Source organism: Hyla sarda, chromosome 4 (genome assembly GCF_029499605.1).
Source record: "Hyla sarda isolate aHylSar1 chromosome 4, aHylSar1.hap1, whole genome shotgun sequence".
NCBI lineage: Eukaryota > Metazoa > Chordata > Amphibia > Anura > Hylidae > Hyla > Hyla sarda.
In genome coordinates this window covers 233,724,247-233,752,109 of record NC_079192.1, presented here as the reverse complement: position 1 = coordinate 233,752,109, position 27,863 = coordinate 233,724,247, and the positions used below count along the sequence as shown (strand labels likewise).

The 27,863-nt window shown below is 42.1% G+C and overlaps 1 protein-coding gene across 1 annotated transcript in view; it reads left to right on the top strand.

Annotated features, from left to right (window-relative positions):
* Positions 1 to 6,688: 6,688 nt before the first annotated feature.
* MAPK12 (mitogen-activated protein kinase 12) overlaps positions 6,689 to 27,863 on the top strand; it is a 183,800-nt gene continuing 162,625 nt past the window's right edge. Inside the window, exon 1 of the mRNA XM_056573755.1 lies at positions 6,689 to 7,200. Coding sequence (XP_056429730.1) covers positions 7,079 to 7,200 — 122 coding nt within the window. The 5' untranslated portion in view covers positions 6,689 to 7,078. The remainder of the gene's footprint in view (positions 7,201 to 27,863) is intronic.

Below are 27,863 nucleotides of genomic sequence, written 5' to 3'. Positions count from 1 at the left end.
GGCTTATTTTTTGCGCCACCAATTCTACTTTGCAGTGACCTTAGTCATCTTACGAAAAAATCCACCGCGAAATGGAAAAAAAATCATTGTGCGACAAAATTGAAGAAAAAATGCCATTTTGTAAGTTTGGGGGCTTCCGTTTCTACGAAGTGCATTTTTCGGTAAAAATGACACCTTATCTTTATTCTGTAGGTCCATATGGTTAAAATGATACCCTACTTATATAGGTTTGATTTTGTATTACTTCTGAAAAAAATCATAACTACATGCAGGAAAATTAATACGTTAAAAATTCTCATCTTCTGACCCCTAAATCTTTTTATTTTTCTGCTTACAGGCCGTTATGAGGACTCTTTTTTTGCACCATAATCTGAAGTTTTTATTGGTACCATGTTTGTATTTATCTGACTTTTTGATCGCTTTTTATTCATTTTTTCATGATATAAAAAGTGACCAAAAATAAGCTATTTTGGGATTTGGAATTTGTTTGCGCGTACGCTATTGAATGTGCGGTTTAATTAACAAAATGTTTTTATATTTCAGACATTTATGCACGCGGCGATACCACATATGTTTATTTTTATTTTTAATTACACAGTTTTTTTTAATGGGAAAAGGGGGGTGATTAAAACTTTTATAAAGGAAGGGGTTAAATGACTTTCATTAACAGTTTTTTTTCCACTTTCTTTTTTGCAGTGTTATAGCTCCCATAGGGGGCTATAACACTGCACACATTGATCTTTTACACTGTTCACTGCAAAGCCATAGCTTTGCATTGATCAGTGTTATAGGCGGTCGATTGCTCAAGCCTGTATCTCAGGCTTGGAGCAATCAATCGCCGATCGGATGCAATGAAGCAAGGTAAGGGGACCTCCATTTGCGTGCTAGCTGATCGGAACATCGCGATTTTATCACGATGGTCCCGATCAGCCCGACTGAGCTGCCGGGAAGCTTTCACTTTTATTTTAGACACAGCTATCAAACTTGATCGCCGCGTCTAAAGGGTTAATCGCGCACGGCACAACGATCGGTGCCGCACGCTATAAGCCCAGGGTCCCGGCTATCATTAGCCGCCGGGACCAACACGGTATAACGCGGGGTCATGGCATGACCCTGTTTTATTTACCGGGACTGGGTGTAGGGCCTACAGGTACGCCCTACGTCCTTAAGAGATTAATTGTCAATTCTTTTGGTGGAGGTCAGAATTGGAGTCTGCTGCAATGGAATTTCTTCGAAAATCTTTTCTGCCAGATACAGCACAGAAATTCTGTCAAGTGAGCATGGCCTAAACCTGTTAACAACCATGGACGTCTATGCTCGTCCATGTGCCATTAACAGGGTATTACACAGGCTCCCGACTCGAGCCCGCGCCATATCGGCCAGCCCCCAGCTTATTCTTGTAGCTGGGAGGCGGCGTTAATAGCCGACATGCGGCGATCGCTGACAGCGGCGTCTAAAGGTACCTTTATCCCATCCCTGGTGGTCCAGTGCTGTGTCGGCGCTCAGAATGATAAAAACTGGCGTGGCCAAACTTTTGATCCGGAGAGATCACTGCAGCACATCTGTGTTTCTTGCAAAAATAAAAAGTGGGTTTTACTCCAACATGTGCAGAGTTACAGGCAAAGTTTCTACTGGCTCAACCAGACATTGGGGGAGATTTATCAAAATCTGTCCTGTGGAAAAGTTGCCCAGTCGCCCATAGCAACCAATCAGATCACTTCTTTCATTTTTAAAAGGGCCTTTGCAAAATAAAAGAAGCGATCTGATTGGTTGTCTGGGTGAGCCAGCAAAAACGTTGCCTGTAACTCTGCACATGTTGGAGTAAAACCTTTTTTTTTTTTCTTTATAAAATTCGCTGTGGATTTGTGACCAGGATACCTACACTTGCTTGAACTCTTCATTGCATTCAGGTGCCGTTTTCCTGAAAAAACTATATATATATCTATATGCCTGCCCGCATGCCGGCTGTTGGCCGGCACAATGACACAGTGCTGTGGGGCTTGTATGCAATAATTTTCAGGGCTGGTGTTTGTCTCCACTCCGGCCCTGCCAAAGTCCATAATAGCGTATTTTTGGTAACTTTTTATAACATAAAAAAATGAATAAAAAGCGATCAAAAAGCCTGATCAAAACAAAAATGGCACAGATGAAAACTTTAGATCACGGCTCAAAAAATGAGCCCTCATACTGCCGCGTACATGGAACAATAAAAAAGTTATAAAAGCTTATTAAAGTCAGAAGAGGACAATTTTAAGCATATACATTTTCCTGCATGTAGTTATGATTTTTTTCATAGTAGGGTATCTATCATTTTAATCATATGGACCTACAGAATAAAGATAAGATGTCATTTTTACCGAAAAATGTACTGTGTAGAAACGGAAGCCCCCAAAATTTGCAAAATGGTGTTTTTTCTTCCATTTTGTAATAGGCCATCATATGGATTTTAAGGTGCAAAATTGAAAGGGTTATGATTTTTAAAAGGTAAGGAGGAAAAAAATGAAAGTGCAAAAATGGAAAAAGCTATGTCCTTAACCCTTTAAGGACCCAGCCAATTTTCACTGTAGGACCTGGCCATTTTTTGCACATCTGACCACTGTCACTTTAAGCATTAATAACTCTGGAATGCTTTTACCTTTCATTCTGATTCCGAGATTGTTTTTTCGTGACATATTCTACTTTACGTTAGTGGTAAAATTTTGTCGATACTTGCATAGTTTCTTGGTGAAAAATTCCAAAATTAGATGAAAAAAATTGAAAATTTTGCATTTTTTTTTTTACTTTGAAGCTCTCTGCTTATATGGAAAATTAATATTCCAAATAAATTATATATTGATTCACATATACAACATGTCTACTCTATGATTGCATCATAACGTTGACATGTTTTTACTTTTGGAAGACACCAGAGGGCTTCAAAGTTCCGCAGCAATTTTCCAATTTTTCACAAAATTTTCAAAATCTAAATTTTTCAGGGACCAGTTCCGTTTTGAAGTGAATTTGAAGGGCTTTCATATTAGAAATGCCCAACAAATGACCCCATTATAAAAACTGCACTCCCAACGTATTCAAAATGACATTCAAAAGGTTTGTTAACCCTTTAGGTGTTTCACAGGAATAGCAGCAAATTGAAGGAGAAAATTCAAAATCTTCATTTTTTTACACTGGCATGTTCTTGTAGACCCAGTTTTTGAATTTTTACAAGGGGTAAAAGGAGAGAAATCTTCCTAAAATGTGTAGCCCAATTTCTCTCGAGTAAGGAAATACCTCATATGTGTATGTCAAGTGTACGGCAGGCGCAGTAGAGGGCTCAGAAGGGAAGGAGCGACAATGGGATTTTGGAGAGTGAGTTTTTCTGAAATGGTTTATGTGGGGCATGTCGCATTTAGGAAGCCCCTATGGTGCCAGAACAGCAAAAAAAAAAAAAAAAACACATGGCATACTATTTTAGAAACTACACCCCTCAAGGAACACATCAAGGGGTACAGTGAGCTTTAAAACCTCACAGGTGTTTGATGACTGTTTGCCCAAGTCGGATGTGTAAATGAAAAAAAAAAAATTTTCACTAAATTGCTGGTTTTCCCCTACATTTTATATTTTTACAAGGGGTAATAGGAGAAAATGATCCCCAAAATTTGTAACCCCATTTCTTCTGAGTATGGAAATACCCAATGTGTGGACATCAAGTGATCTGCTGGCGCACTACAATGCTCAGAAGAGAAGGAGCACCATTGAGCTTTTGAAGACAGAATTTGGTTGGAATAGAAGTCGGGGGCCATGTGCGTTTACAAAGCCCCCCCCCCCCCCCCCCCCGTGGTGCCAGAACAGTTGACCCCCCCACGTGACCCCATTTTGGAAACTACATCACCCACAGAATTTAATAAGGGGTGCAGTGAGTATTTACACCCCACTGGCGTTTGACAGATCTTTGGAACAGTGGGCTGTGCTAATGAAAAATTTAATTTTTAATTTTCACGGACCACTGTTCCAAAAATCTGTCAGACACCTGTGGGGTGTAAACGCTCACTGTACCCCTTATTACATTACGTGAGGGGTGTAGTTTCCAAAATTGGGTCATATGTGGGTATTTATTTTTTTGCGTTTATGTCAGAACCGCTGTAAAATCAGCCACCCCTGTGTAAATCACCAATGTAGGCCTCAAATGTACATAGTGCGCTCTCACTCTTGAGCCTTGTTATGCCCCCGCAGAGCATTTTACGCCCACATATGGGGTATTTCCGTACTCAGGAGAAATTGCGTTACAAATTTTGGGGGGCTTTTTTTCCTTTTAACACTTGTTAAAATAAAAAGTAAAGGACAACACCAGCATGTTAGTGTAAAATTTTAATTTTTTTTACACTGACAGGCTGGTGTAGCCCCCAACTTTTCCTTTTCATAAGGGGTAAAAGGAGAAAAAGCCCCCAAAATTTGTAAAGCAATTTCACCTGATTACGGAGATACCCCATATGTGGCCCTAAACTGTTTCCTTGAAATACGACAGGGCTCTGAAGTGATAGAGGGCCATACGCATTTGAGGACTAAATTAGGGATTGCATAGAGGTGGACATAGGGGTATTCTACGCCAGTGATTCCCAAACAGGGTGTCTCCAGCTGTTGCTAAACTCCCAGCATGCCTGGACAGTCAGTGGCTGTCCGGAAATGCTGGGAGTTGTTGTTTTGCAACAGCTGGAGGCTCCGTTTTGGAAACACTGCCGTACAATAAATTTTTCATTTTTATTGGGGGGACAGTGTAAGGGGGTGTTTATGTAGTGTTTTACCCTTTATTATGTGTTAGTGTAGTGTTTTTAGGGTACATTCACACGGGCGCAGGTTTACAGTGAGCTTCCCGCTAGAAATTTGCGATGCAGCGAAAAATTTGCCGCAGCTCATACTTGAAGCAGGAAACTTACTGTAAACCCGCCCGTGTGAATGTACCCTGTACGTTCACATGGGGGCAAACCTCCAGCTGTTTCAAAACTATAACTCCCAGAATGTACTGACAGACCGTGCATGCTGGGAGTTGTAGTTTTGCAACAGCTGGAGGCACACTGGTTGGAAAACCTTCAGTTAGGTTCTGTTACCTAACTCAGTATTTTCCAACCAGTGTGCCTCCAGCTGTTGCAAAACTTTAACTCCCAGCATGTACTGATCGCCGAAGGGCATGCTGGGAGATCTAGTAATGCAACAGCTGGAGGGATCGCAACTACAACTCCCAGCATGCCGAGACAGCTGTTTCGGCATGCTGGGATTTGCAGTTTTGCAACATCTGGAGGGCTACAGATAAAGACCACTGCACTGTGATCTCCAAACTGTGGACCTCCAGATGTTGCAAAACTACAAATTCCAGCATGCACAGACAGCAAACAGCTATGTGGGCATGCTGGGAGTTGTAGTTTTGCAAGATCTAGAGTGCTACAGTATAGAGATCACTGTGCAGTGGTCTCTAAACTGTAGACCTCCAGCTGTTGCAAAACTGCATCTCCCACCATGCCCAGCAGCTGTCTGGGCATGTTGGGAGTTGTAGCTTTGCAACATCTGGAGGGCTACAGTCTCAGACTGTAGCCCTCTAGATGTTGCTAGGCAACTTACCGGTTTCCGTCGGATCCAGGGACATTGCCGCCCGCGCCGATCACCGCCGCCGATCCCGTCCCGCAGCTTCCACCGACGGGTAAGTGGATCTTCGGCGTTCGGTCCCCGTCGTTTCCCCGTCCTTCCCCGCCTATTGTGGGTGGGCAGAACGGGGAAAAAGAAAGTAAACCCCCCCGCCCCTGATGTTCTATTGGTGGTCGCGTCTAGACCACCAATAGCAGAGATAAGAGGGGTGCCACCTCACTCCTATCGCTACAGGGGGATCCTGGGTGTCTTAGACAACCGCGATCCCCCTTATATTCCAGGTCACCATAGACCCGAATGACCCGGAATCGGCGCAAATCGCAAGTGTGAATTCACTTGCGATTTGCGCCGATCGCCGACATGGGGGGGGGGGTCTGATGACCCCCCTGGGCATTTGCACGGGGTGCCTGCTGATCGATATCAGCAGTCACCCCAGCCCGGTCCCTGCCCGGCACGCGGCGGGGACCGAAATTCCCACGGGCGTATAGGTACGCCCTGGGTCCTTAAGACCCAGGTACAGAAGGCGTATCCATACGCCCTAGGTCCTGTACGGGTTAAGGGGTTAATACTGAAACATATCACCATACCACCGCCCAAAATAAAGTCGGAGAAAAAACAATTAGCAACTTCACTTTTTGTAAATTCCCCCATGGTATCTATATTAACGAATAAGACGAAAAGAACAACTTGTCCTTCAAAAAAAAACAATCCCTTATATGGCTAAATTGGCTATGTCAAAGTTATAGCCCTAATAATGCGATGATTTAAAAAATAAAAGATGAAAAAAACTGTTTGGACAATAGGGAGTTAATGTGTATGACGCTTTGGGACCTTGCACAAGGTATTTTTAAACAGGTATTGTAGAAAACCAGGAGCTTGGAAGATATGGTACCAGCACATATGGGTACAGTGAGGTGACTAGACATTTACGGAGTCCATAGTGTGCCCCATATGGACGGTTATGATTCGAAACATCGCCCCCTGCAGACCGTATTTTGCCACAGTCCATAAATAAAGTCATGGCTACACCCACAATACTAGCGTAACTCGGGAACTCATGAAACCTTCGCCCTGACTGGGTTCTACATAGAGAGGGTTAATACGGGCAGCAGAAGCAGCAGACACCTCAGTGTATAGGGAAGGGGAGGGAGCGCACTGCTGTACACAGATCATGTGACTGGGGACAACAAAGCTGTGCAGTGTATACAGGGCGCACTTCCCGCACAGGACAGGACGGGCAGGCGGCAGCGGGCGTGGAGGAAGGAGAAGCCGAAAAGAAAGTGAAGGAGGCGCTGAGAGTGTGGGAGGAAAGGAGCGCAGGGTGGAATAGAGAGCACATCGAGGAGGGGGTGGCCTGCCATTCATGCTGTATGTATGCTGCTGCATGACGAGCGCTCTCTCAGGAGACCGGAGCCCACACTGAGCTGACAACAAACTGATCTCTGACACCCGAGCCTCAGCAGCCATGTCCCTTCCGCTGCCCACGAAAGGCTTCTACCGCCAGGACGTCAACAAGACGGTGTGGGAGGTGAAGGAGCGCTACCGGGACCTGGTGCCTGTGGGTTCCGGAGCCTATGGCACTGTCTGGTGAGTGCTGCCCTCCAAGCGGCTACCTCGCTCTACCTGCACTACGACATCTTACTCCTGCACTAGTACTACTACTCCTACTACTCCTTACACCCTGTGCATGCACTGGTGCTACTACTCCTTACACCCTATTACCCCTTACACCCTATTACCCCTTACACCCTATTACATGCACCAGTACTACTACTCCTTACACCCTGTGCATGCACTAGTACTACTACTCCTTACACGCTATTACCCCATACACCCTATTACATGCACTGGTGCTACTACTCCTTACACCCTGTGCATGCACTGGTACTACTACTCCTTACACGGTATTACCCCTTACACCCTATTACATGCACCAGTACTACTACTCCTTACACCCTGTGCATGCACTGGTACTACTACTCCTTACACGCTATTACCCCTTACACCCTATTACATGCACCAGTACTACAACTCCTTACACCCTGTGCATGCACTGGTACTACTACTCCTTACACGCTATTACCCCTTACACCCTATTACATGCACTAGTACTACTATTCCTTACACCCTATTACCTCCTTACACCCTATTACCTGCACTAGTACTACTACTCCTTACACCCTATTACTTGCACTAGTACTACTACTCCTTACACCCTATTACCTGCACTAGTACTACTACTCCTTACACCCTATTACCTGCACTAGTACTACTACTCCTTACACCCTATTACCTGCACTAGTACTACTACTCCTTACACCCTATTACCTGCACTAGAACAACTACTACTCCTTACATCCTATTACCTGCACTAGAACTACTACTACTCCTTACATCCTATTACCTGCACTAGAACTACTACTACTCCTTACACCCTATTACCTGCACTAGAACTACTACTACTACTACTCCTTACACCCTATTACCTGCACTAGAACTACTACTACTACTACTCCTTACACCCTATTACCTGCACTAGAACTACTACTACTACTACTCCTTACACCCTATTACCTGCACTAGAACTACTACTACTACTACTCCTTACACCCTATTACCTGCACTAGAACTACTACTACTACTACTCCTTACACCCTATTACCTGCACTAGAACTACTACTACTACTACTCCTTACACCCTATTACCTGCACTAGAACTACTACTACTACTACTACTACTACTACTCCTTACACCCTATTACCTGCACTAGAACTACTACTACTACTACTACTACTCCTTACACCCTATTACCTGCACTAGAACTACTACTACTACTACTCCTTACACCCTATTACCTGCACTAGAACTACTACTACTACTACTACTCCTTACACCCTATTACCTGCACTAGAACTACTACTACTACTACTCCTTACACCCTATTACCTGCACTAGAACTACTACTACTACTACTCCTTACACCCTATTACCTGCACTAGAACTACTACTACTACTACTACTACTCCTTACACCCTATTACCTGCACTAGAACTACTACTACTACTACTACTACTACTACTACTCCTTACACCCTATTACCTGCACTAGAACTACTACTACTACTACTACTACTACTCCTTACACCCTATTACCTGTACTAGAACTACTACTACTACTCCTTACACCCTATTACCTGCACTACAACTACTACTACTACTCCTTACACCCTATTACCTGCACTACAACTACTACTACTACTCCTTACACCCTATTACCTGCACTAGAACTACTACTACTCCTTACACCCTATTACCTGCACTAGAACTACTACTGCTCCTTACACCCTATTACCTGCACTAGAACTACTACTACTACTACTCCTTACACCCTATTACCTGCACTAGAACTACTACTCCTTACACCCTATTACCTGCACTAGAACTACTACTACTACTCCTTACACCCTATTACCTGCACTAGAACTACTACTACTACTCCTTACACCCTATTACCTGCACTAGAACTACTACTACTACTCCTTACACCCTATTACCTGCACTAGAACTACTACTACTACTCCTTACACCCTATTACCTGCACTAGAACTACTACTACTACTCCTTACACCCTATTACCTGCACTAGAACTACTACTACTACTCCTTACACCCTATTACCTGCACTAGAACTACTACTACTACTCCTTACACCCTATTACCTGCACTAGAACTACTACTACTACTCCTTACACCCTATTACCTGCACTAGAACTACTACTACTACTCCTTACACCCTATTACCTGCACTAGAACTACTACTACTACTCCTTACACCCTATTACCTGCACTAGAACTACTACTACTACTCCTTACACCCTATTACCTGCACTAGAACTACTACTACTACTCCTTACACCCTATGACCTGCACTAGAACTACTACTACTACTCCTTACACCCTATGACCTGCACTAGAACTACTACTACTACTCCTTACACCCTATGACCTGCACTAGAACTACTACTACTACTCCTTACACCCTATGACCTGCACTAGAACTACTACTACTACTCCTTACACCCTATGACCTGCACTAGAACTACTACTACTACTCCTTACACCCTATGACCTGCACTAGAACTACTACTACTACTCCTTACACCCCTATGACCTGCACTAGAACTACTACTACTACTCCTTACACCCCTATGACCTGCACTAGAACTACTACTACTACTCCTTACACCCCTAATACCTGCACTAGAACTACAACTACTCCTTACACCCTATGACCTGCACTAGAACTACAACTACTCCTTACACCCTATGACCTGCACTAGAACTACAACTACTCCTTACACCCTATGACCTGCACTAGAACTACTACTACTCCTTACACCCTATGACCTGCACTAGAACTACTACTACTCCTTACACCCGTAAGACCTGCACTAGAACTACTACTCCTTACATGCACCCCTGTCTCTGTTCTACTACTGCTATCCTATACCTGCACCACTACTCCTAATACCGTATACCTGTATTACTGCTCCCCTATTCCTGCATCACCACTTCTTTTTATACCTGCATCTCTAGTACTGCCTTAGGGTTCACACTACGGAATTCCGAGGTGTGAATTTAACATTAGTGAATGAGTCTCCGCGAGACCCGTTCACACAGCGGACAATTCCGCCGCTGAAATTGTTCCGCGCAAAGAAAGAACATGTTCATTCTGTGCGCGGAAGTCCGCGAGTACTGCATAGCCGTCAATGGTGACGGCGCAGTGCCGCGCGGTCCTGCCGCCGTCGTCTGCCAGGCTGAATCTCCGCTCGCGGAATTCTGCGAGCGGAGATTCCCTTCACGCTCTGTAGTGTGAACATACCCTTAGGCTAGAATTACATATGTCTGGTGTCTGACATACATAAACCCAGCCTAAATCTTGACACAACTGATGCCACAACTGATGACAACATGAATCAGTTGTCATTAGTTATGTAGCATCCGGCATCCATTTTTTTCTGAATGCAGCAAGATGCGCTCCTCTGTCCAGTGTCTGTCTGGCGAGTGATGCCGGATGATTGTGGACTGTCCCATTCTAATGAATTGGACCAGTTGTAGCATAAGTTTCCTTCCGGTGCATTTTCTATAGCGCCAGGCGAAAAAACTGCTGCATGACGCATATATGTAAACCCAGCCTTAGTAGTCTCACAGTTCTCTTGTGACTGATGCAGTATATGTGCAGCTTCACATTACTGTATACTTATAAAATCCTGGTTTTTAGATATTAATCTAGCACCTGCTTCCTTATGTGTACAGCACTTAGTTCACTGCACTGTGGCCTCTTAAGGTGAATTCTTAATAATCCTGACCTATATCTTATAAAAGAAATGTCATTGCGGTTCTGTGTGCTGCCACCAGTTCTCTGTATAAAGGGTCTGCCTGATGGTTTCTGTAACTATATCCATACAGTGCTGACGGTGTTCTCCATTATATGGTCTGTATCTGTATCAACACAGTGCTGAGGACATTGATATACCTTATAGTTACTGTAATTATATCCATACAGTGCTGACAGTGTTCTCCATTATATGGTCTGTATCTGTATCAACACAGTGCTGAGGACTATATCCATACAGTGCTGACAGTGATCTTCATTATATGTTCTGTATCTATATCCATACAGTGCTGAGGACTATATCCATACAGTGCTGACAGTGTTCTCCATTATATGTTCTGTATCTATATCCATACAGTGCTGAGGACTATATCCATACAGTGCTGACAGTGATCTTCATTATATGTTCTGTATCTGTATCAACACAGTGCTGAGGACATTGATATACCTTATAGTTACTGTAATTATATCCATACAGTGCTGACAGTGTTCTCCATTATATGGTCTGTATCTGTATCAACACAGTGCTGAGGACTATATCCATACAGTGCTGACAGTGATCTTCATTATATGTTCTGTATCTATATCCATACAGTGCTGAGGACTATATCCATACAGTGCTGACAGTGTTCTCCATTATATGTTCTGTATCTATATCCATACAGTGCTGAGGACTATATCCATACAGTGCTGACAGTGATCTTCATTATATGTTCTGTATCTATATCCATACAGTGCTGAGGACTATATCCATACAGTGCTGACAGTGTTCTCCATTATATGTTCTGTATCTATATCCATACAGTGCTGAGGACTATATCCATACAGTGCTGACAGTGATCTTCCTTATATGTTCTGTATCTGTATCAACACAGTGCTGAGGACATTGATATACCTTATAGTTACTGTAATTATATCCATACAGTGCTGAGGACATTGATATACCTTATAGTTACTGTAATTATATCCATACAGTGCTGAGGACATTGATATACCTTATAGTTACTGTAACTACGTCCATACAGTGCTGAGGACATTGATATACCTTATAGTTACTGTAACTATTCACACAGTGCTGACAGTGATCTCCATTATATGGTCTGTATCTGTATCAACACAGTGCTGAGGACATTGATATACCTTATAGTTACTGTAACTATATCCATACAGTGCTGAGGACATTGATATACCTTATAGTTACTGTAACTACGTCCATACAGTGCTGAGGACATTGATATACCTTATAGTTACTGTAACTATATCCACACAGTGCTGACAGTGATCTCCATTATATGTTCTGTATCTGTATCAACACATGCTGAGGACTATATCCATACAGTGCTGACAGTGATCTTCATTATATGTTCTGTATCTATATCCATACAGTGTTAAGGACACTGATCTCTCTTATAGTTACTGTATCTATATCCATATAGTGCTGAGGACACTGATCTCTCTTATAGTTACTGTATCTATATCCATACAGTGCTGAGGACACTGATCTCTTATAGTTACTGTATCTATATCCATACAGTGCTGAGGACACTGATCTCTTATAGTTACTATAACTATATCCATACAGTGCCGAGGACACTGATCTCTTATAGTTACTGTATCTATATCCAGGACACTGATCTCTTATAGTTACTGTATCTATATCCATACAGTGCTGAGGACACTGATTTCTCTTATAGTTACTGTAACTATATCCAGGACACTGATCTCTTATAGTTACTGTATCTATATCCATACAGTGCTGAGGACACTGATTTCTCTTATAGTTACTGTAACTATATCCATACAGTGTTAAGGACACTGATTTCTCTTATAATTACTGTATCTATATCCATACAGTGCTGAGGACACTGATCTCTCTTATAGTTACTGTATCTATATCCATACAGTGCTGAGGACACTGATCTCTCTTATAGTTACTGTATCTATATCCATAGAGTGTTAATGACACTGATCTCTTATAGTTACTGTATCTATATCCATACAGTGCCGAGGACACTGATCTCTTATAGTTACTGTATCTATATCCATACAGTGCCGAGGACACTGATCTCTTATAGTTACTGTATCTATATCCATACAGTGCCGAGGACACTGATCTCTTATAGTTACTGTATCTATATCCATACAGTGCCGAGGACACTGATCTCTTATAGTTATTGTATCTATATCCATACAGTGCCGAGGACACTGATCTCTTATAGTTACTGTATCTATATCCATACAGTGCCGAGGACACTGATCTCTTATAGTTACTGTATCTATATCCATACAGTGCCGAGGACACTGATCTCTTATAGTTACTGTATCTATATCCATACAGTGCCGAGGACACTGATCTCTTATAGTTACTGTATCTATATCCATACAGTGCCGAGGACACTGATCTCTTATAGTTACTGTATCTATATCCATACAGTGCCGAGGACACTGATCTCTTATAGTTACTGTATCTATATCCATACAGTGCCGAGGACACTGATCTCTTATAGTTACTGTATCTATATCCATACAGTGCCGAGGACACTGATCTCTTATAGTTACTGTATCTATATCCATACAGTGCCGAGGACACTGATCTCTTATAGTTACTGTATCTATATCCATACAGTGCCGAGGACACTGATCTCTTATAGTTACTGTATCTATATCCATACAGTGCCGAGGACACTGATCTCTTATAGTTACTGTATCTATATCCATACAGTGCCGAGGACACTGATCTCTTATAGTTATTGTATCTATATCCATACAGTGCCGAGGACACTGATCTCTTATAGTTACTGTATCTATATCCATACAGTGCCGAGGACACTGATCTCTTATAGTTATTGTATCTATATCCATACAGTGCCGAGGACACTGATCTCTTATAGTTACTGTATCTATATCCATACAGTGCCGAGGACACTGATCTCTTATAGTTACTGTATCTATATCCATACAGTGCCGAGGACACTGATCTCTTATATTTTCTCTAACTATATCCATACAGTGCCGAGGACACTGATCTCTCTCTTATAGTTATTATAACTATATTGATGCTGAGGACACTGATCTCTTATATTTTCTCTAACTATATCCATACAGTGATAGCCATTATAGCTATATCCATAGGGTGCCGAGGGCACTGACCTCCCTTATGGTAACTGTAACTATCCATAAACAATGCTTACAGTGATTTCCATTATAGGTTCTGTATCTATAGCCATACAGTGCTGAGGACACTGATCTCCCTTAAGTGCACTTTCTCAATCAATATTAGCCAGATCTGTACTTGTCTGTCTTCCATTTAGACCTTTCCATTTTTTGCTTGTGTTAGAAGGGCCCTCCATTACATCTGCATTACTGTACTGAGTATGTGCGCAGGTGGAGCCCATGTAATGGTTAAAAGCAGGCGATGACTGCATAGCTTTTATGAGGGTGGAGCAGTACTGAATGTAAGCGTAAGTAAGGTGGCTCATCTCCTTAGGTTGAGTCTGCATTGCTGCCAAGTGTATGATGCCTTCAGTGTACAGGTATCAGATTTTCCAGCCCAGGGGGGCTGTTTATTTGCTGAATATTAACATTGGAGTTACGGTAGGGAATGGAATCTGCATTATCACATTATTCTCTAGATTTACATGGAAGTGATAAGGAAATAGAAAGCTTGGCATAATTCTTATTAGAAGTCCATTGATAGATCCCATGATAATACACAGGAGGGATTTACAGTAAACATTACTCCTTTGCAGCGAAAAACTTTATTTAACTATAGAGTCCATTCTAGTTTAATGTTTTATTCCTCTGCTTATGTAAAGATCACTTTAGAAAGGCTTTCTGGAATTAATACCTTACGGTTAAGGACACCCACCAGTCAGCAAAATGACAGCGCACTACAGCATCTTAATCTGTAATTATCGATTTCAGGAGTGTCCATTAGAGATGAGCGAACTTCCAGTAATTTGATTCGTCACAAACTTCTCGGCTCGGCAGTTGCTGACTTTAGCCTGCATAAATTAGTTCAACTTTCAGGTGCTCCGGTGGGCTGGAAAAGGTGGATACAGTCCTAGGAGAGAGTCTTCTACTTGTCGATACTTGTCTATCTACTGCTTAAGTGAGTGGGGCTCCCACAAGCGCTGCTGATGGTGGTGAAGCATGTGGGTCCGAACCCCGCCAGTAATAAGTTAATAGCCAGTCTTATTTTAAAGTGAAAATGCTGTTACGTACTTAATGGAAAAATAAGAAATTGATCAGATTGTCTTTCATACTATTCATACATTCATAGCGTTCATGTCTACAGTAGGGCTGAAACGACTAATATTATCTATAAAAATCAATAACACAAGTTGCTGTTATCAATTTCCATTATTGATTTGTTAGAGGTATGGTCTAATGGCTGCCTTAGCCGTACTAGACTCAGGAGCTAGGTGCCATCCTGCCTTTCACCCTCCTAGTGGCCATACTGAATGCGCGCAGTGTCCCTACAGACAAGATCGGAGTAGCGGTGGTGCCGGTTGCTTTCCGTGTACTGCAGTTACAGCAGCTCTTCCTGGAGCTCCTCAGGTAGCGCTCGACTGTGATACTGGCTTCTCCTCCCATGCTGAGAGGAAGAGGGATGATGAACTTCTCCTCTGCCCGACACTACTAAAGTTTGCACATAACGCCCTATAATATATGTTGCAGTCTGGAGTTCAATATAAGCTGTATATTATAGGGTGTTATACTATAGTCCAGACTGCAGCATGTAACACCCTATAATATACAGCATATACTGTACAATTTTTTTGACACAGTACACAGGTTATATTTTCCTAGACAACCCTTTTAAAAGAAGTACATCGGTAGGAGGTTATTTCGTATTGTGGTTTTGTTTATTTTTTTTAAATATCTGACACAATGAGAATTTTGTTAACAAAACTACCTAACATTTAATTCCCTCCCAGGACATGTATACACCCATAAAAGTATGTTGGTAACCCCTATAATGCACCTATTTATAAAAACTGTTCTCCTCAAATATTCCAATTGAAAGATCCAATTTGAACTACTCCCCTGAAGGAATTTTCAAGGGATGTGAGATGTTTCATAGAATTTATTTAAATTAGGCCATAAATAATTTTTTTGCAATACAATCTACTCTGAGCTAAACATTTCTGTTTCACAATAAAGGTGGGGGTATAGACCAGGGCTGTGGAGTAGGTAGATAAATGTTCCGACTCCGGAGTTTCTTGTACTTCCGACTCCTCTGTATTAATAAGTGAATGTATTTTATACATTCCTTGAAGGAAAGAAAAGGCAACATACATGTCATTACCACAGGACTACTGGCTGGGAAGCCAACAGTCTACTGTATTGAACAGTTTGTGTGCTGATCTGCTGAAGATAGGGCAGTGGGAGGATCCAGGAAGGGGCATTTATTATAAAACATAATTTCCCTAGTAGAATCCCATAGTCATGTTTAAAGGGGTACTCCGCCCCTAGACATCTTGTCCCCTATCCAAAGGATAGGGGATAAGATGTCAGATCGCCGGGGTCCCGCGCTTTCATTACTACACAGAGCAAGTTCGCTCTGTGCGTAATGACGGGCAATGCAGGGGACGGAGCAGCGTGATGTCATGGCTCCGCGCTCGTGACATCACGGCCCACCCCCTTAATGCAAGTCTAAGGCAGGGGGCGTTACGACCACCACGCCCCCTCCCATAGACTTGTATTAAGGGCGGGCCGTGACATCATGAGGGGCGGAGCCATGACGTAACGATGCTCCGGCCCCTGTATCGCCCGTCATTACGTGCAGAGCAAACTCGCTCTGTGCAGTAATGATAGCGTGGTGCCGCAGCGGCGATCCCGGGGGTCCCCAGCAACGGGACCCCTGCAATCTGACATCTTATCCCATATCCTTTGGATAGGGCATAAGATGTCTAGGGGCGGAGTACCCCTTTAAGCTAACAATCGAGTTTACAAGTTTTTATAGCCCTTTTCCAATGGTTTACAGCTTCAGTCTTGAACTATTGACCCTCCATTCCCTTCACTTATACAAGTGTCTCTAGTCCTGCAAAAAACATGATCAGTGAGAGGCTAGGTTACCCATGGGTTCCCTGTAACAGCAGGACACAACACTATGGAAAGTATAAGTATTGCCGCTCCTAATTTTACGTTGCGTGCCATATAGTAAAGCACATGAAAAGCATGCTTCTTCACGGTCACTTAACGTGTTCGTTTTGCGGTTACGTGAGGCACTGCATGCATTGATCTTTATTATTACAGTAGAGAAGTCATTAATTATAAGTTTTTGTGAATTGGGACATTTAAACTTCCTTTTTTATTATTATTATTATTATTTTTTTTTTTTATTCCAATCGAAATATAGTAGGAGTCGGAGTGCATTGTTTGCCGACTCCGACTCCAGGTACCCAAAATTTCGTCCGACTCCACAGCTCTGGTATAGACACACTCAAATATGTTAAACTATTAATCCTAAATACTGCAGTACCCCATGTGTGATTATAAGCAGCAGTTTGGCCACATGGCAGTGCTGGTGCCGGAAGGAAATACTATTTAGCATTTAACTCATATTTTGCAGGAAAAATTTATCGGTTAACACGCTAGTTGCAGTTCACCATGTTTTACCAGGACAGTGGAAACCCCATTTTAAAAACTTCACCTTTCGAAGAAGTTATCTAGATGTATACTGTGCATTTATTTTTCTTTTTTGGATAGGGGATAAGATGCCAGGGGCGGAGTAGGGGTTAAAACAAACACGTTTTGGGTCTGTGACCCTTCTCAATGTACAACTGGCATAATAAAATCGCATGATACAAACGTGCTTATATAAAACACGTTTGTATCATGCTGTTTTATTTCGCCTGTTGTACATTGAGAAAGGGTCACAGACCCGAAACGCGTTTGTTTTAAGCCGCATTGGAATAAAGGACTTTTTCTTAACCTACACCACTTTCCTTGTGTCTGAGCGGTTTGGTGCCGAACTTCACCGTGATTTATAAATTTTTTTTTTTGCTCCACATCCGTGGAACACTCATCTGGATACGGCAATCCTTTTCTGTGAGAAATACTTCATTTTCTTGAAAAATGTCAGGGGTGCCAACATTTACGGCCATGACTGTAAGTACTGATCATGGCAGGTCTGACTGCTGGGACCCCATGCAATCTCTACCGATGCATGGTACATCTTCTGCTCCTTACACGGATTACTGTCAACATGCCCATCCATGTATCTCTTTGGGAGAGCTGGAGATGGCTTTCATGTATCTTCGGCTTTCCCATAGAGATGCATGGAGGGGCAAATCGGCCACTGCTTAATGTGGAGGTCAACAGTAATTTGTGCAAGAGACTGGGTGCTGGGCAGGTGATCGAGGAGGTTCCCAGCAGACAGACCCCCCTGCAATCGGACACTTATCCCCCCCTATCCTGCGGATAAGGGATAATTACGTATGTACTAGAGTTCCCCTTTAAGCATGTAAATTTATGCTGTGGACATGCTGTAGATTTGTTGCAGATTAGAAATCAATGAAAAAGTCAATCTGCTATAAATATGCATTAAAATGTTATTGTTGCAGATTTTACAGGAATCCTGTGGAACAACATCAGATTCCACACGTACAGATTTTTATAACATTTTTAATATAAATGTTTAAACTTACATTTTTACACAGCAGTAAATCCACACCAAAATCTAATTTGATATGTATTTTCCTGCAGAAATGCTTCAGGTTTTCCACTGCAGCAGTTCTGATCCCTTTGAAAGTGCCCTCAAGCTATTTTCAGACTTCAGAATGTCCGCACAGAAAAGGGAATTTTACGGGCAGAAAGTCCTCTTTGAAAACCCTGCAGTGTGCACTGTTCAGCGGAATGCCAAATCCAACAATGGGACTCTGCCACACTGGAATTTCTGAGCGGAATTTCAAAACTGAATTCCCCCTGGAAATTTTGTAATGTGAACCCGGTCTTAGGGTCTATTCACACGTGCAGTATTCTGTACAGATTTGATGTGCAGGATTTTCTGATGCAGATTTGAATGTAAACTGACTGAACACAGCTTGAAATCCTGCGCATCAAATCTGTGCAGAATACTGTACGTGTGAATAGACCCTTAACCCCTTAACGACCAAGGACGTATATTTGGCCGGCTCCCGCGATATAATGTGGGGTACCCCGCGTCATATCGGGTCGGTCCCGGCATGTATCTGATGCCGGGACCTGGGGCTAATAGCGCGCGGCAGCGATCGCGGTGCCGTGCGCTATTAACCCTTTAGATGCGACGTTCAAAGTTGAACCCCGCATCTAAAACGAAAGTGAAACCTTCCCGGCTGCTCAGCGGGGCTGATCGGGACTACTGCAGTGAAAATGCGGTGTCCCGATCAGCTGGGACACGAGCGGAGGTCCTCTTGCCTGCCTCCGGCGTGTCCCCTTGGCGATTGATTGCTCCAAGCCTGAGATGCACTGCCAATAACGCTGATCATTGCAAAGCTATGGCTTTGCAGTGAACAGTGCTGGCAATCAGTGTGTGCAGTATTATAGGTCCCTATGGGAGCTAGAACACTGCAAAAAAAAAAAAGTGTAAAAAAAAAAAAGTTAATAAATGTGATTTGACCCTTTCCTTAATAAAAGTTCAAATCGCCCCCCTTTTCCCATAAAAAAAACCCACCATGTAAATAAAAATAAATATAAACATATGTGGTATCGCCGCGTGCGTAAATGTCCGAACTATAAAATATATCATTATTAAACCGCACGGTCAATGGCGTACACGCAAAAAAATTCCAAAGTCCAAAATAATGTACTTTTGGTTGCTTTTTATATCATGAAAAATGAATAAAAAGCTATCAAAAAGTCTGATCAATGCAAAAATGGTACCGCTAAAAACGGCAGATCACGGCGCAAAAAATGAGCCCTCATACCACCCCATACGCAGAAAAATAAAGTTATAGGGGTCAGAAGATGACAATTTTAAAAGTATAAATTTCCGTGCATGTAGTTAGGAATTTTTTCCAGAAGTATGACAAAATCAAACCAATATAAGTAGGGTATCATTTTAATCGTATGGACCTACAGAATAAAGATAAGGTGTCATTTTTACCGAAAAATGTACTGCGTAGAAACGGAAGCCCCAAAAGTTACAAAATGGCCTTTTTTCTTCAATTTCATCGCACAATGATTTTTTTTTTTTCGTTTCGCCGTAGGTTTTTGGGTAAAATGACTGATGTCACTGCAAAGTAGAATTGGTGGCGCAAAAAATAAGCCATCATATGGATTTTTAGGAGCAAAATTGTGACAGGGTTATAATTTTTAAAAGGTGAGGAGGAAAAAATGAAAGTGCAAGCCCATTTTAACATTAAGGACCAGGCCAATTTTATTTTTGCGTTTTTTTTTCTTTTTTTTTCCTCCTCGCCTTCTATAATCCATAACTTTTATATTTCCATCTACAGACCCATATAAGGGCTTGTTTTTTGTATGACCAATTGTACTTTGTAATGAAACCTCTCATTTTACCATAAAATGTACGGCAAACCTAAACAAATATTTTTTTAGGGAGGACATTTTAATGAAAAGCACATTTTGGAGAGTTCAGTTTTCACACTGTACACTTTACATTAAAAATGACGTGTTCTTTATTCTGTGGGTCAATACGATTAAAATGATACCCATGGCAAGATACTTTTATGTTTTTGTACCAAAAAGATTAAAACTTTTTGTACAAAATCAGTAAGCTAAAATCGCTCTATTTTGACCACCTATAACTTTTTCATTTTTCCATATATAGGGTGGTATGAGGGCTCATTTTTTGCGCCATTATCTGTACTTTTTATCGATACCACGTTTGCATATATAAAACTTTTAGATAATTTTTTTACAAATTTTTTGGGGTATAAAATGTGACTAAAAAGCAGCATTTTCTGACTTTTAAAAAAAATGTAAGTTATATTTTACTATTTTGATAGTTCAGACATTTACGCATGCGGCGATAACAAATATGTTTTAAAAAAATTACGCTTTTTGGTGGTAAAATGGGGTAAAACTGACAATTTTTATTGGGGGGGGGAGAGGATTTTCCACTTTTATTTTATTTTTTTTAACTTATGTCCCCATAGGGGACGATCTATAGCAATCATTTGATTGCAAATACTGTTCAGTGCTATACATAGGGCATAGCACTTATCAGTGTTATCGGCTTTCTCCTGCTCTGGTCTGCTCGATCTCAGACCAGAGCAGGAGAAGCCGGGAGACGGACGGAGGCAGGTGAGGAGACCTCCGTCCACTATTATAGATGATGGTATCCTCGCGGCAGCACGGTGGGCAATCCTTTCATCTATTTTAACATGCGCACAGCCGCAGATGCCGTGATCTGTACTGATCACGGCATCTAAGGGGTTAATAGTGGACATCCGCGCAATCGCTAGCAGCCGGAACCTGCCGTGTATGACACGAGCACCGCTCCGATGCTCGCAGTCATACACAGGATGTAAATGTACTTCCTGGTGCACTAAGTACCGCCGCACCAGAACGTATATTTTCTTCCATGGTCGTTAAGGGGTTAAAGGCTTAGGTCTTCTGTGGCGGCTGGTGGTGTGTACAGATGGCATTCTCCACGTCAGGGGCGTAGCTAAGAAACCACAAGGCCCTGATGCAAAAAATTTCCTCGGGGCCCCCTAACAGATTGGGCACAGTTTTACCCATCATCACTGCAGAACTTAAAAGTGACTCCAGCTCTGATGAGACAGTCAGAAGAATACACAATGATATCAGTGACCTGAGTGACGTCTTCTGACTTGAATGATGTCCTCTCTGTTATCTTTCCTTTTCTTCTTCATCTGGTCCAGAGGCCAGGTCTTTCTCCAGCTCCATCTTTTCTGCAGAGTCTGAAGCCCAGACATCATTAGCTCCTCACTTCGTCAGCAGATACTCATCCTCTGTATGAAGGCAGTCATTATTATAACTAGAGCTGGGCGGTATAACCAAAAATGTATATCTCATTACTTTTCTAAATTATGGGGGGGGGGGGGGTTCCTCAGTATAGTATCAGGTGGTCGGGGGGTCCTCACCATGGTACCCGGGGTCTCTGTCAGGCCGTCCGGTAACTCCTCCATGTCTCCGCAGTTCTGCTCAAGTTTCCCGTGCCTGCCGGGAATTGTAGTCCCCTCCCAGATCCTCAGTCAGTTCACTGTGGCTCGGACTACACTTCCCAGAGACACTGGGCAGCCGGACGTTTCTCTACACCATCACGCGTTGGAGTTGGTTGCTATGGAAACGGTATTGCGGTATGTGAAAAATTCATATCGTAAGACAAAAACACACTGGTATTCGGTATGAACCGGTATACCCCCCAGCTCTAATTATAACCTTGCCAGAAATTGTACCCTAAATTAAATACTTTGACACACTGAACCTTGAATATATTACTGCCCCACACTGTACCCTGAATATAATACTGTCATACACTGTATCCACTAAATATGATCCTGCCACACACTGTACCCTGAATACAATACTGCCCCACAATGTAACCTGATTATAATACTGCTACACATTGTACCCACTAAATATAATCCTGCCACATATTGAACCCTGAATATAATCCTGCCACACACTGTACCCACTGAATATAATACTGGCCCACACTGTACCCTGAATAAAATACTGGCACACACTGTACCAACAATATACTACCACACATTGTGCCTTCTGAATATTACATTGCCAAACACTGTACCCACTGAATATACTATCACACACTGCGCTCTCTGAATATAATACTGCCACATACTGGGTCCATAAAGAAATGTGGGGCGGCCGCGGTGCGGTGGGCGGGGCATTATCGGCAAGGTAATTGCAGATACCGATAATGCCCAAAATCGTGATTATCGGCCGATAATATCAGCCAAAACCGATAATCGGTCGATCCCTACACTGTTTCTTCTTCAGCTGAATCCCACCTCTGTATTGTCCTTCCCCAGACCCCTGTGTCCTCCTTCTTTAGGCTCCTATGTCCCCCTCCCGACCCCCAAGTCCTTTCCATGCTCCTCTGCTCCCTCCCCAGATCCCAAATGCTTTGCTCTAGAAAGCTGTCAGACATGAGCTGTTATGCAACAGCTGAAATAGAGTAGATTGGAAAACACCAGTCTAAGCCAATATTCCTCAACCCATCAGTGATTTGTGTTTTTTTTTTTTTTGTTTTTTGCTGCCCTAAGCCAAGCCATTCACAAGCACCCCTGGCCCCCACCCCTTCGCATTGGTGTATGGTGTATGTATGTATTACTGGTGTATGTATGATAGATGTATGTAAGTATGAGTATACATGACAGACATGCATGATGTATGTATGTATGATAGATGTACGTTAGATGTATGATCTATCATTCACACACATTTCTTACATACACACTTCTATCATACACACATCATGCATACATACACACATACACATTTACATACAAATACACACATCATATAAATATACACATAAAATATTCATACCTATACACACATGATACCTATGCACACTTCATACATATACACATAATATATACATATACACCCCCTCTTATCCTCTGTGTCCTCATAACCCCCGCCAAACCTCTCCATCACTACTATAACCTCCCGCACCTCTCCTCATCACCACCTAACCTCCGCCAAACCTTTCCTCATCACTCCCATAACGCCCCTGCCGCCAAACCTCTCCTCAACCCCTTAACCCCCCTGCACCTCTCTTGATAATTCCCAACAAACCCATCGCTGCCGCACATCCCCTTATCATTGGTGGTGCATTGGAGCTGCCTAATAGGGGTTTTAATTACCACCTCCCACCCCCGCAGAAGTTCAGCTACCCTGCTAGGGATTGGTGCAACAGTGTGAGGCAGCAGAGGCTGCTACTCCTGTCACTGCACAGGGAGGATCGTTTCTGCTAGAGATCGCACGTGGCTGTAGGCAGGGACCGGCCAGGTGATTAGTGTAGACTTGTGTGCCTGCGCGGGGCACATCTACTCCCATCACACCCTGGCCTGTCTGGCCCTGCCGTAATTCTTTTAGGGCCCGTGCCCTAGAAAGAGGTAATGTAAAAGAAAGGTGCTGGCAGCAAGGGGCCCGGGCCCTCGGGCAGCATCGGAGAGTCCGGCCTGCAGCAGTAGCATGTGGGAGAGGGGCAGGGGGGCTTGCAGGATGACCATTGTGACCTCTATAGTTGCGCCACTGCTCCACTTTCTGGGAGTGTGTGTGTTCCAAAATAAATGATAGTGCTGAGAAACAGGATGTCAGTGCTGTATGTGAGGATCTTATAGAAATGCTTGAGGTGGAATTCACGAGTCTGTGTGCAAAGGCTAGATGCATTCTGGGGTTCCTGCTCCCTTTCCTCAGTATCTTACATTGATAATAAAGGAGGATAGGCGTTGTCCTCCATTTATGTGGTCGATCATTAGTCACATGTCTGGTCTTTCTAGGTTATGTTTAAGACCAGTAGGCGGTTCTCACAATCTAGAGAATAGTAAATATATTTTGGAATAATGCTGAATTTGTTGAATTATTCCCAATCGAATAAGGCTGTATTTGCAGCCACTATCCAGATGATGGAACCATCTTTTTCACCTCTTTTCTCTGATATGCTTGTGCTGCGGTCCTGGGTGTCAGCACCCCGCCAGGTCTGGGTGGTTGTTAGAGCTGGGAAAGGTGCTCTCTAAGCACATTCGCTCCCTATTTTGTCCTCACAACTGGGGATGGACTTCCATATGTCTGAGACTGTCATCTGCTGGGAGACAGGAAGCGAAGCGTTCAGCCGGGCGTATTTTCCCATGGTGGAAGAATGACAAGATATTACCCATATTCCATGCTGTTCTATTATTGTACTACTTTTACAAAAACTTTAAACTTTTCAAACAAAATTAGTATGCTTAAACTTCCTACTCTGGCTCCCTATAACTTTCTAGTTAATTCGTATATGGGGCTTTGAGGGCAAATTTTTTGCACAGAGATCTGTAGGTTTTTATCTTTACCGTATTTGCGTAATTGTGACTTTGTGATCACTTTTTATAAAAATAAAAAAATTCTGGGATGTGATGTGACTAAAAACAGCAATTTTGGACCCTTCTCTCTTTTCTTTTTCTTTTTTGTAATCTTTTGATTGCAAATACTAAACTGAATTACTCTGCCAACCATCTTAACACATCTGACTTCAATGGGTAGAAAAATATATGCAGCAGCAAAATACAGCATGTGTGACCCTACCCTAAGAGAAAATAGCTTTTTCTTAGAGGGGATTATTCTAGCCATTTTTAAGGGGGTTAACTTGAGCACTGCAAACATTTCTATATGCACTTTCGCAGCAACAAGGGTAGTAGAGGTCAATCCTAATCCCTCATGATTAGGCCATGTTCACACACTGTTTTAGGTATATTTTGAGGCATAAAATGGCATCTCAAAATGGTGCAGTGTTCACATTTTGTGCACATACAGGCGTAAAAAAGTGCCATGTACTTATTTTGAAAGTAATATGTCTGTCTTCCCCATGTCATTTTCTGATGTGTCTTTGATTTACACACACTCTGTATAATAGCATTATAGTTTATTGTGAATTCAAATGGTGCTTTAGTGCACTTGCTGTGTTAGAAGTAAAATTATTTTGTGTGGATTGCAAGAAAAGACCTGTTGTCCATAAAACTGCACAAAACAATTGTTTAAAATAATACTTACTGTAAACACTTAAATAAGCAATAAGAAAGACTTAAAGGAGATCTGTAGTGGTAATTTTTTAGAATCCCCTGTGCCTGGGCTGCAAAAAGTAACAAAAAATGCTTAACTCTCTTTCCGACATTCCCCCGTTGCGCCAATATCGTTGTCTCTGTCCTTCGGTGGCGGTCTTCTTCCTGGAGACGATGAGTCATACTTTGCTCAGCGTATCGCCGGTTTCAGCGACGTCCTGCCTCGGCTGGTGATAGGCTGAGTGTCATTTAATGAGCCTGGACAGCAGGAAGAAGGCAGGGCCCAGGTTTGTTACATGAGAGTGTGCTCAGCCTATTAATATATTTGGTATCACCGCGTACGCAAATGTCCAAGCTATTAAAATATAATGTTTAGGATCCTGCACAGTAAACGGCTTAGTTTAAAAAAAAAAAAAAATACCAAAACACCAAAAATACTGTTTTGGAATTATTATTATTTTTTTAATAAAAAGCAATCAAAAAGTCCCCTCAAAACAAAAATGTTGCCAATAAAAACTACAGTTTAAGGCGCAAAAATTGAACCCTCATACCTACCTGTATACGGAAAAATAAAGTTATAGAATTCAGAAAATTACAATTTTATGCATAGCTATTTTGTTAGTTTGCTTTTTTATTTTTTAAATAGTACAATAATAGAAAAACTATATATAATTTGGGTATTGCTTTAATTGCATTAACCTACAGAATAAAGATAATTTATCATTTTCACCATAAAGTGCACTGCTTAAAAATCAATCCCCCCCAAAAGTTGCAAAATTACAGTTTTCTTATAAATTTCTGCCCGCAAATAATTTTTTTTGTTATGCCGTACATTTTATGGTAAATTGAAAGATGTAATTACAAAGTACAATGGTTCTTGCAAAAAATAAACCTTCATGGATCTGTAGGTGAAAAAATAAAGTTATGTATTTTAAAAGGAGAGGAGGAAGAACAAAAATGCAAAAAACATGTGGTTCATGCAGTATTAAAAGAGGTTTTCCTACCAATAAACCTTATTGTCTGGCTTCAAGATCATGAGGCCCAAAGTCCATAGTTTTCTTGGACTTAAATATGAGCCATCATCTAGGAAGGATCACCACCACCACACACTTCAAAAAAGTTTTTTGGACTTTCACAGTGCCCACCATTAGAAATGGCTTCTAAATATACCCTGCAGTCAGTACAGAAGGATTCGCAGGAACTGCACGAACCTTACAGATTACAAGACACAATCCAAGATCTAACGAAAAAGATTTTTACAAAAAAGTTATCCTTCGACCTTATTGAAGAGCGCCTTCCTTTCCAACTTGGCCGTAGAACAAACCAGTCTTCTACCATCGGATACACCAAAACAAAAAGAAAAAACAACCACCAACAATTACGGTTACAATTTCATTACCACTTACACCCAGGAGCACCAACAGATGAAAAACATTTTGGAGAAACATTGGAGCATTCCGTAGGGGACAAGCCATCAAGAACATACTCTCTCCGAGCCGCTTAAGAAAAGGAAAAACAAAAAAATCACTCTCTTACCCTGGGATCATACAGATGTGGAAGCAAAGGATGTCTATGATGTCAAACCATCCAACACGGGAGACAGACCTTTACATAAAAAAAACATCACCACAACATTCAAATTACAAACACGGATGGACTGTGGGTCCTCGTTTATTATTTTTGATTGACTGTCTGCGGTACCTATTACATTGGAGAGACCACTCAGACCCGGAGTCTCAACGGCCATAGACATAACTGCCAAACGGGTTATTTAAAACAGTGTGTCAAGGCATATCTCAGAAGATCACAGAAAAGCTTTTTCTTGTTTGAAGATCACTCCCATCGAGCATATATCCACAGACTTGGACAACATGCAAGCAGCCCTGAATAAACGGGAAGCTTATTGGATTTACAAATTAAAATGCTTAGTGCCAGAATGTTTAAACTTTAAACAAATGCATAGAATTATGAACATTGGTCCTCTGACATTTCCCCCCCACACCCCATTCTGTTCCCTCTCCTCCCTATCCCCCTCTGGTCCCCTTACCGTGGTTTTCCTCTCCTGGCTTCCACCCAGACCCTACACACTCCCACCATCTCCCACACCATTTCCCAATCACCTCTCCACATCTTCCTCTTTTCTCCCTTTCACTTCCG